This window comes from Pelodiscus sinensis, chromosome 4, assembly GCF_049634645.1.
Source record: "Pelodiscus sinensis isolate JC-2024 chromosome 4, ASM4963464v1, whole genome shotgun sequence".
In the NCBI taxonomy this organism is placed as follows: domain Eukaryota; kingdom Metazoa; phylum Chordata; order Testudines; family Trionychidae; genus Pelodiscus; species Pelodiscus sinensis.
The window spans coordinates 132,334,245-132,346,115 of NC_134714.1; the positions used below are offsets into that span (position 1 = coordinate 132,334,245).

Here is an 11,871-nt window from a genome sequence, read left to right on the forward strand (position 1 = left end):
TCAGGAATTGGTTAGGAGTTTGTTCATGGCTTTCCTCAGAGCGTCCTTCACCTCCCTGTTCCTCAGGCTGTAGATGAGGGGGTTCAACATGGGGATCACCAGCGTGTAGAACACTGGGGCTACCTTGTCTGTGTCCATGGAATAGCTGGAATTGGGTCGGAAATATATAAAAAGGCCTGTGCCATATAATATGACCACTGCAGTCAAGTGGAAACTGCATGTAGAGAAGGCTTTGTGTCGGCCTTCGGCAGTGCGGATCCGCAGGATGGCCGAGCAGATATAGATATAAGAGAGAATTGTTACAGCGCTATTCAGATTAATGAAGCATGTAAGGGCAAACAGCACAATCTCATTGATGTGGGTGTCAGAGCAGGAGAGAGCCAATAGTGGAGGAATATCACAGAAGAAATGATTGATGATATTGGAGCTGCAGAAAGACAGCTGAAATGTCAGACACGTGTGTATCATTGCATCCACCAATCCCAGAACACACACCCCACCCAGCAGCTGGTTGCAGCGCTGCTTGGACATGGTGACTGTATAGAGCAGCGGGTTACAGATGGCCACATAACGGTCATAGGCCATCACAGCCAGCAAGAAACACTCACTATCTGCACAAAGAAGAAACAAATACATTTGCACAGCACAGGCACCGTGAGAAATACTTTTCCTCTTGGCTAAGAAATTCTGCAGCATTTTAGGGGCAATTGTCGAGGATAAGCAGAGATCACAGAAAGACAAATTGCGGAGGAAAAAGTACATGGGGGTGTAGAGTCGGGGGTCTGTCGTGATTAAGAAGATCATCCCCCCGTTGCACACCAGGGTGATAACATAAATCAGTAGGAACAACACAAACAGGGGAACCTGCAGCTCCGGACGATCTGTCAGTCCTGTGAGAATGAACTCAGTCACCACCGAGTGATTTCCCTCTGCCATCTCCTCTGAGCTGAGATCAGGCAGCTGCAATGTAGTGAAGAGGGTTGGGGATATTATCCCTTCTCTGTAACAAATTAAGAGAAAAAAATGGAGATCGGTTTGTTAATGGACACCAGTTCAGTATCAAGGAAGAACTTGGTCCACAGAATGATATGCTCACAGCTGTCTATGTTTGGTGTCCCATACAATACACACACTGTACACATAAAAGGACACGCAGGTTAATCGTGCCCCACAGGCAAACATTCTTCACTAATCTGAGCAGCGAACAGCGATTTGTGACTTTGTGAGAGTTAGCCCGAAAACCATTTTGGACTGAAAATAACAGCTCGGGAAGGGGTGAGAATAAATGAGTTTCACACTCTCTCACCTCCTTCGGCCAGGAGAGGTCTTTAGCTCGTTATGCCAGGTTGGGATAAAACTTGCTTGCTGTCTCTATGAAGCTTTCATTTTGCATCAGAAATGGCTTTTCCGTTTGTGTATATGAAAACCCTGAGAGATACTGGAAACCGCCCGCCTTAGTGGCTACGTAATTGCTTAACTTGTTCTTTCTTTAACTCAAGGGGTAGCATCTGGATTGACATTTTGAGTGTTAGAGATCATGAATGAAATCATGGGATTTGAGTGTGATGGTGAGACAGGACAGCAGCACCTACCTGCTGAGAAGAAGGAGATGTGGTGAGGTTTCCACATCGACAGAAAGTGCCAATTTGGAGCGTTCCAGTTTTATACTGAGATCTGTGATCTCTGGGACATGGTCTCTGAAGTAAGTGGGAACAATTGAGCTCAGACAGGCTCCGCACCTAATGAGTTCAGTGAACCAAAGTCACCCTTGGTGTCACTCACACCCTGGGGATTAATTTGCTGCATTGTTTCCTCCTGTGCTATTAAATGGTGCACTTTCTATTTATTGCAGATTAATCACTGTGATATTCTATGTCTTTCTCTGGCTATGACACTCCACGAAATAGGCCAGACTCGTTATGCTTGATGGAGACCACGGGATGTGACCATAGTTATCTGGGCATTTCTCTGTAAAGCTGGAAATGACCCTTCTGAAAGGGCCTCTTCCCATTCCATGTATCCGGAGGCAGCATTTTCCAAAGCATTCACTAATTCAGTAAACCTATAAGCTCATATGAAAATGTGGGTGTTAAATTCTTTCTGCCTCTGTTTGCCTATCTCTGAATGGGAGTAACACTACTCATGTGCCTTTCAGTCGGGTTTATACATGTTTGTAAATCTTGACATGGTAGAACACCTGAAGGGGATGATTGGCTACGGCAGCCTTGGAGAGGAGCCAGCCAATCAGAAGAGGGCTTATTGATCCAACCTGCAGGGAGAAGGCTTAGTGGAGCGGCCAATCAGGTCCAGGCTGGCCCATATAAGAGGGGCTGCTGAGCAGGAGGCTCCCTGGAATGCTGCCTGGATTGGTTGACAGGAGAGAAACACCACAGCCAAAGCAGGGGTGGGTGGGGTGAGGGGAGCAAAAGGGAGCTAGAGCCTGACTGGCTGACAGACTGACACCCTGATACAGGGAGAAAGAAGGAGCTGAATCTATGGGGAAGTGGCTGAAGGAATCAGGGACATGTTGGAACAGGGGCAATAGGCAGCTGCCCATTATAGGGTCCTTCAGTTCCAACCCATAGAAGTCAGGTTCGGATCCCTCCACCTTTACACCCCACTTCCAAATGTGGAGGGAGGCTGGTATCCAGACTGCATTTTGCTCCTGAGGTCAGGGACAGAACCTTGGGCTGCAGTTGTGCCCAGAGGCAAGTGGCAGAACTAAGAACGCATGGTGCTGGCACTCCAGGCTGGCAGCTCTCCTGCCCAAGCCGGCCACTTTCCTGTGCCTAGTGCGGAGATCATGGACGAGGTCCACGATGTCCGCACTAGCCCAGGCGGGTGCCCGCCTCTTGTGGTCCCGGGCAAGCTCCCGGGAGCCGCCAGCCTGGTCCCGGGAAGAGGGGGAGGGCTGGGGGGCATCGGGTGGGTTGCTCGATCCGTGCCAGGTGCAGGGTCTGCTGGCTGGGTGCTGTCAGGCTTGCACCTGGCACGGGCACCATAGCCAGCCCGTGCCCCTTTAAGGAGTCCGGGGCTGGGAGGGGGGGCATAGAGTTTCCCTGGTGTTGGCCAGAGTTGCCACCAGGGAAACCTGGGAAGGGCTATCCTCCCACTAGTTCGAATTAAGGGGCTACACACCCCTGAATTCGAACTAGCTAGTTTGAACTAGGCTTAATCCTCGTGGAATGAGGATTACCTAGTTCGAACTAAGCGCTCCGTTAGTTCGAATTAAATTGGAGCTAACGGAGTGCTAGTGTAGCGCCTATGAAAGTTAGTTCGAACTAACGTCCGTTAGTTCGAACTAACTTTGTATTGTAGACATACCCTTAGTTTTGTTGTTCCCTTGCCAGTCTATGGTACATACCAGCAGAGCTCAGAGTAAGAACGTAGAGCAAACCTGCCAAGGAGGTGTAAATATTACTGTCTGGTATAATTGACATATGAAAAATTCACCCTTTCTGAGCTATATTGTGTTGTGTTCAGTGCAGACTGTCACAGAGGTGCGCACACACCATAGTCCCGCTTACAAATTATGCTCCTCTTTCTTTGTAGTTCCCTTAAGAGGAAGTGACAGATGTTGGGAGGGAAATCATGTTTTTCTTCATAGTGCATGGACACTAAGCGGGGGACAATATCTGCAACAACTCCTTTTACCTCAGCCACAGAAATGACACAAATCCTAAGAAACCACTCCAGGATCAAAGATATATTGAGATACTCTCCCATGTGAAACAGGTGCCTCCTTTAGTTTTGCTGGAGTAACACTAAAGCCTGATCTCAGTTGGAGCCTATAGAATTTCTTTGAATAATAATGTAATAAGAACAGTATAATAATGAACAATAATATTACGAGGGGTCTGGAAAATGTCATTGAAATGGGCTGGGAACTGAATTCTCCTCTTTCCAGCTCTGAGACGAACAGATTCAGCGATCTTCCCCTGTGTGGCTCTGGCCGCCCCACCATAAGGCCATTTCAGGAGTTACAACCATTTATGAAAGGCACATGAGTAGGGTTACTCGCATTCTGAGATGGGCAAGCAGAGGCGAAGAGAATGTAAGAACCATATTTTCATAAGAGTCCACAGACTCACTGAATTAGTGAATGCTTTGGACACGTGGCATGAGAAGATGCCACTTCATAACCTTTCAGAAGGCTCATTTCCAGCTTTACAGAGAAATGCCCAGTTCAAAACTGAGAGCAGAATTCCGTGGTAGTAACATTAGTTGTAAAATATAAGATTGTACCCTGTAAGGTTCTGAGTTGTTCCGAGGTCACAAAAGCAGGGCCAAAGCAGTTACTTAGAAACAAAAGGCAAATTGAGCCTTCGGCCAGGACTCAATCAAGTTTCATTGCCTGGGGAAAAGACCATTCTTGGATAGGAAGAATGTTGTGAGCGAGAAATGTACGTGTTGACAAACAAACCTCTGGGGTTTTCTGTCCACTCAGAATATGTCTCAAGAACCCCAAGCTGGAGATGATTCTTGTAAAAATGAAATGACCATGAGAAGCAAAGGCACAGACCTTAAAGCTACTGTCCCTCCTTTTCTCTTGTCTCACATCAAATACAATTTGTAGTAAAGTGAAAGTAGCCTTTGACTGGAGGGTTCTGGCTGAAAGGCTTCCAGCCAGTAACACCATATCAGTAGGTGGTGAGAGAAATCTTTGCTTTGAATTCCTTTAGCTCCTTAATTTAGGTATTAGTTACATGTTATCTTGTATTCCCTTTTAACCAATTCTCCGCCTTGTTATTTGTAATCACTTAAATATTTCTATAGTCAGCAAATGTGTTTTATTGTTTAATCGATGCCGGTGGATTTTTGTATTGAAACATTTTGGGAACCTCTACTTGAGATGAGGGTTTGCACAGGCCATTTTCTATTAATAAAAAGTCAAACTTTACATGAGCTGCTGTTGTCCGGGAGGCTGCTGGACAGTACCAGACACACATTCCATTCAGCATTGCTGGGCCCCGTGACCTAGAGGTTCGTGCTCTGTGCTGTTGGGTTGAAAAGCAGCAGGGGATTCTCTCATTCACGAAGCTGCCAGAGGCAGAGCCCAGAGATTTAGGTTTTCAGCCTCCTTCTTTACCCTCTTCTATCAGGGCTTTAGTCTGGCAGTCAGTCAGTACGTAGCTCCCATTCCCTCCCGACTTCACCCACCCCTGTGACCACAGGCAACATTCCAAGGGGGGCGTTCTGTTCAAAGCCCTTTCTTATATGGGACAGCCTGGCCTTGATTGGCTGCTCCACTAAATCCTTCTTACTACAGAACGGCCCAATAAGCCCTTTTCTGATTGGCTGGGTCCTTTACAAGGTTGCCTTAACCAATCTTCACCTCATTGGCACAGGCGCCCCACCACAAAGCCATGTTGGACTTTACAACCATTTACTAACCCTATTGAAAGGCATGTGAGTAGGGTAACTCTCAGTTGCAGATGGCCAAACTGAGGCAGAATTTAAGACCCTAATTTTTCCACGAGTTTTCAGCCTCACTGAACTGGTGAATGCTTTGGAAAAAGCTGCTTCCAAATGCATGGCATGGGAAGAGGCCACAACAAGCCCTTTCAGAAGGGTCTTTTCCAGCTTTACAGGGAGATGCCAAATAAACAATGGAGAGCGGGTGTCTCCATCAAAGATTGAACCTATTGCGCATCTTCCATCTAACCTCCATGAATATATCTAGCTCTTTTTGGAAGCCTGTGAAAGCCCTAGTCTCTACCACATCCCCTGGCAAGGAGTTCCACAGGTTGACTGTTTGCTGGGTAAAGAAAAACTTCCATTTTTTGTTTTGAACCTGCTGCCTATTCATTTCATTTGGTGACCCCTAGTTCTAATACTGTGAGAGAAGGTTATAAAATATCATAGTGATTTGTCTACAATATTGCAAAATTGCATCATTTAATAGCACAGAAGGAAAAAGTGCTGCAAATTAATCCCCAGGGCATGAGTGACACCAAGGGTGACTTGTTCACTGAGCTCATTAATTAGGTGTGGTGCCTCTCTCAGCAGTTATTCCTACTTCCTTCAGGGAGCATGTCCCATAGAACAGAGGTCCCCTGTAAGAATGGCTGCAGAGTCCATTGCATCACACTCCCTGAAATGATGCCTGGATTTAGGAGCACAACACCAAAGCAGGGTTGGGTAGCATGAAGGAGTGACAACCTGACTGACTGACAGACAGAAGCCATGGCACAGGGCTACAGGAGGGGCTGTGGCTACATGGAAGTGGGTCAAGGAAACAGGGAAATGGTGGAAAAGGGGCAGTATGTAGCTGAATTCAATAGTGTCCCCTAATCTTAATCCAGGAGAGCAGGCAGGCCCATGTCCCCCTCCTTTGCACCCCAATTGCAAATGAGCAGGGTGGCTGGTAACCAGACTGCATCCTTACCCTGAGATCATGGACTCAATCTTGGGCTGCAGTTGGCCAGTGAGACAAATTACGGGACTAATACCTCTTGGTCTGTCAGTAAAGAAGGGATATCAGAGAGGGTGCCCAGAAGAAGTCACTGTGGTCTGGGGCATAATGTGGGTTATAGTGCAATAGATCCAGGGCAGAAGTGACGGCGGCATGGCACGGTCTAAGGAGGGTGCGCTGGTGGAGAGAGAAATCCCAGAACAGTGCAGGGAGCTCAGCTTCAGGTCCATTACAGGTCATCCTCAATGTGGCATCTCTGAGCACCTTGCAAGCTTTGTTCTGTTTGTTGTCCCAACTTCCATCAGAGAGAAACCAGACGTGGTGATTTCAGGTTGCACAGGAGGCCCATTGTTGAGCCTGGGACAAAGCCCTAAATTACAGATTTAGCGCTAGACACAGCTATAGCTCATAGGGAATGTTTCCTTGTTGTGGCAATACAAGAACAGTGGTGCACAACGTATGGGCGTAAGAGACTGGCACTACCACCCCTCATTTCATTTGGAACTAAAGGACACCAAATGAAATTAATGAGTAACAGGTTTAAAACTAATACAAGAAAGTTCTTCTTCACACAGCGCATACTCAACCTGTGGAACTCCTTGCCAAAGGAGGCTTTGAAGCCTAGGACTTTAACAGAGTTTAAAGAGAAGCTAGATAATTTCATGGAGTTTAGGTCCATAAAAGGGTATTAGCCAGGGGATAGAATTTGTGTCCCTGGCCTCTGTTTGTCAGAGGCTGGAGAAGGATGGCAGGAGACAAATCGCTTAATCATTGTCTTTGGTCCACCCTTTCTGGGGCACCTGGTGCTGGCCACTGTCAGCAGACAGGCTACTGGGCTAGATGGACCTTTGGTCTGACCCGATACGGCCATTCTTATGTTCTTATTCAATAGGACAATGCAACCTTGTTCAGATTCTCCATGTGTCTTTCGTAGTTTCCAGGACTCATGTCTGAAAAATTCCAGAGAACTTGGTGGATTATATCATTGATCTCAACTTATCGTCATATATGTTTTGTGATTATAGATCACATGTTATTTCTGTCCTACCTAGTTCTCTGGTCTGCTCTTAATTGGTTATTTTGGGTTTTTGTAAGTAATGATAGTTCTGCTAAATATGCGGGTATTCTTGGAAACCCCTATGCCATTGAAGGCTGCTTTCTCCAGATGAAAGGGCCCAAATAGATGTGCATTGACTTTGTTGTCTCAGTGAAAGGCCCCAGGCGGGTGTAGGCTAGTTTGGCTTTAGCTCAACATACAAGATGCGGCCTATAAGTCCCAACCTGCCAATATAAGCCTACTGAAACTTATTATAATATAGTTATAATCAAAACCATAAGGAAATAATACATTTGTGTTTCTACAGCGAGAAAGCTGGTTAGCCCTATAAGTAACACATCCCCCCACCTTTGATGGGGTGAACTATAAAGTAAACCCCATCTCTCTGGTACGGATTTAATTGCTCGGATATTTGTAAGGATGGTTTCAATGCCATTTTCCCCCAGTTGAAGTAGAGGAGGAATATCATACAGAAGATATTCTTGTTGTATGTCTCAGATGTGCCCTATATATATATATATAGATACACACACACACACACACACACACACACACACACACACACACACACACACACACACAATTTGCTACCTGTCCTTGTCTTTGCATATACCTGTTAGATTTATATTCTAAAATCATGAGAATATTCTCAATAATCCCTGATGCGTATCTATCTTCATAAACTTCCACATCAGGAACTTTGAAAGATTCATTACCTTCCTTTGTTAATTGGGGGAATAGCTTGTTTTGGTGTATCCATATCGTTAGAAATTTCTACCAAGTGGGTCTTTTCATGAGATAACCATGACTTTAACTGTAATCCTAGAGAAATGCAGGAAATTGTGTGGTTCCCTATCAAAGTTCAGATATTCTAGAGAAATACAGAATTTTCAATTTGTGACAGGTACCTATTTTGATATCTCTTTTGATTGGTTACCATACAAAATTGGCCATAGGTTACCGTAGGTAACCAGTCTTCCACTTGGTCAGCTTCACTATGCATGAGGATGATGATTACTGATTCCGTAACTTATCTTTCTGGAGTCCACATAGAACAGTGTTTGTATCAAATACAGATGTACTTAACCTCTATTTTCCGCTCTGCAATAACTTGGGGTTTTCCTTTGTCCTGTAAGTCTGAACACAGCTTATTTCCTTAGATCAGGGTGGCCAACCTAAACCCGAGAAGGATCCAGAATGTATCAACGCACACTGCAAAATAGCAACAGTTCTATGTCAACAGCCTTGATCATCTCCCCACTACCACTCAGTACATCCTGCCCACTGGCAGCCCCACTGCTCAGTGCCTCCTTCTCCTTTTCCTCCTGCCCACTGGGATCAGCTCTGTCTCAGTGGGAAACACTGGAGGGGGAGGCATATATGTAGCCGGCTCAGTGGAGAGGGTGGGAAGTGGCAGGATCCTAGGGGGAAAGGGCCTAGGGCAGAGCTAGAGGTTGAAAAGTGAGCACCCTATGGCCCAGTGGAAAGTTGGCACCTGAAGCTCCAGCCTTGGATTTAGTACCTATGCAAGGAGCTGCATATCAACTTCTGAAGAGCCACATGTGGCTTTAGAGCCACAGGTTGGCCATCCCTGGCTTAGGTATTATAGGCCTCCAGACTTACAAAACTTTGCTGAAGCTAATGACTTACAGGATACAAGCCTGTAGCTTACTTGTATGACTGCTGCATGTAATGCAGAATAAAATGTAGGAGTGAACATAATGAAGCTGGAATACAAAAGCAGTAAATATAACAAAGGCAAATGAGCCCATTGGCTACAATATATAATGTTGCCACACACATTTTCCCAGAACAATGATGATCAGCAGATTATGAACTTAATGAAGTGAAAGAGGGACTGATTCACCAATCTTTTACACAAAGGTTTTACAGAATTCTTCCTCTATTGTCGTGCAAAGGAAACATTACAGTTTGAAGTATTTAGTATAAGTTCTTCAATACCCTCTTTGAAGATACACTGCAAATTACATGCACAGCTATGAGATCATCCCCTATTTTAGTTACACCTAAAAAGGCCCGTCATGCCAATACAGTCTCACATGTCAGGCTCTTTCACAAGACTTCTTCCCTTTAAGCCGATTAGCTGCTTCATTAATTAAAAAGAACAGCCACAAACAAATAGGATGCAGAAGAAATTTTGTTTGTATAATGAATGGAACAATGAAAGAGCCTGGGTTTGAAGTAACTATCTTTCTGTGCTGTGAGCATCAACAAATGCTGCAATATCTTATCAATTCATTAATGTTGGCTATAGAAACTAAAATCACCCAGCCAAGGAATTGTGAGGCTCCACTCCCTTAGCCCTTTGGTACCAAACTTTAGATAGAGCTTTGACGTCAGTGGCTCCAGAACCCATTGAATGTGCCACGAAAGGGCTGAATTTCTTTCAGACAAATAGTTTATTGTCTATTGCAATGAAGTTTTGATTATCTTTGATAGAATGTCTTCGAAATTCTCCTGACAGCTTTATCCCAAAACTGTGTGTGTGTGTGTGTGTGTGTAAAAACTTTTTAGGTACTGGATGCAAAGTAGCCAAACTAAGGAGGCAGAGGTGCACTCGCTCTTTCTAATTTATTGGCCAATAGTCAGGGTGTTCCCCTGTGAGGTGGCACTTCCAGCTTCAGTCCCTCAGTCTGTCCAATGCTGGGCTCAGATATGAACGTGGGTTTCGTGCCTTTCCAGAAAGAATCCCAAACACGGAGCAAAATGAAATGCCTTTCTGGGTTGCTCTCAATACAGTTATGGGCACGGCTTTATCTCTTTTGCACTCACAGTCCCTGGAGGCAAAAAATTCCCACACCTCTACCCTTGCCAGTCTATTGTACATTCCAACAGAGCTCAGAGCAAGAACGCACAACAAAGCTGCCAAGAAGGTGTGAATGTACTGTCTGATTTTATCTCTCAGTTTGATTCACTCAGAAAAAGTTCTGAGCTATTTTGTGTTGTGTTCAGTGCAGGCTGTCACAGACGTGTGCAGACACCGTGCTCTGTTACAACTTATGCACCTCCTTGTTTGCAGTTCCCTTACAATGAAGTGAAGGATGTTCTGATGGAAATCATGTTTTTCTTCTTCATAGTGCATGGACACAAACCTGGGAACAATATCTCCAACAACTCCCTTTGCTTCAGCCATAGAAATCACGCAGGTCATAATGAAACCACCCCAGCAACAAAGATATATTGATATGCTCTCCCATGTGAAACAGGTGCCTCCTTTAGTTTTGATGGAGTCATAAAGCCAATACTCAATTGGATCCTGCAGGATTTCTAGGAATAACAATGTAATAAGGGCAATGTAACAATGAGAAACAATACACCGGGGGTCTGGAAAATGTCATAGAATCATAGAATCATAGGACTGGAAGGGACCTCAAGAGGTCATCGAGTCCAGCCCCCCCCCCCCAAGGCAGGACCAAGCTCCGTCTACACCATCCCTGACAGATGTCTATCTAACCTGTTCTTAAATATCTCCAGAGAGGGAGATTCCACCACCTCCCTTGGCAATTTATTCCAATATTTGACCACCCTGACAGTTAGGAATTTTTTCCTAATGTCCAATCTAAACCTCCCCTGCTGCACTTTAAGCCCATTACTCCTTGTCCTGTCCTCAGAAACCAAGAGGAACAAATTTTCTCCTTCCTCCTTGTGACACCCTTTTAGATATTTGAAAACCGCTATCATGTCCCCCCTTAATCTTCTTTTTTCCAAACTAAACAAGCCCAGTTCATGAAGCCTGGCTTCATAGGTCATGTTCTCTAAACCTTTAATCATTCTTGTCGCTCTTCTCTGTACCCTTTCCAATTTCTCCACATCTTTCTTGAAATGTGGTGCCCAGAACTGGACACAGTACTCCAGCTGAGGCCTAACTAGTGCAGAGTAGAGCGGTACAATGACTTCACGAGTTTTGCTTACAACACTGGGAATTGAATTCACCTCTTTCCACTGCCCATCACTCAACCTACACTTAGATGAAAAGATTCGTGAATTGCTTAGGAGTTTATTCCTGGCTTTCCTCAGGGCGACCTTCACCTCCCCGTTCCTCAGGCTGTAGATGAGCGGGTTCAACATGGGGATCACCAAAGTGTAGAACAGAGAGGCTACTTTGTCAATGTCCGTGCAATAGCTGGAGTTAGGTTGGAAATAGATGAAAAAGAGGGTGCTATATAATATGACCACTGTAGTCAAGTGGAAAGCGCAGGTGGAGAAGGCTTTGTGCCGGCCCTCAAAGTATGCCAGATAGCTCCACTCATTGTGCCTGATGGAGACAACAGGTTGTGACCCCAGATATCTGCTCTATATTGTTAATTGGGCATTTCCCTGTAAAGCTAGAAATGACCCTTCTGAAACTGTTTGTACTGGCCTCTTCTGATGCCTTGAA

The 11,871-nt window shown here is 45.2% G+C and overlaps 1 protein-coding gene across 1 annotated transcript; it reads right to left on the reverse strand.

The window, feature by feature from the left end:
* On the reverse strand, window positions 1–936 carry LOC102443445 (olfactory receptor 5AR1-like). The gene has a single exon (XM_075926081.1). It carries the CDS (start codon window positions 934–936, stop codon window positions 1–3), a length of 936 nt encoding a protein of 311 aa, XP_075782196.1.
* Window positions 937–11,871: the final 10,935 nt, after the last annotated feature.

What these genes read in the sequence shown, in the direction of transcription:
- LOC102443445 (XM_075926081.1), bottom strand. Translation starts at nt 936, where the DNA reads ATGGCAGAGGGAAATCACTCGGTGGTGACTGAGTTCATTCTCACAGGA.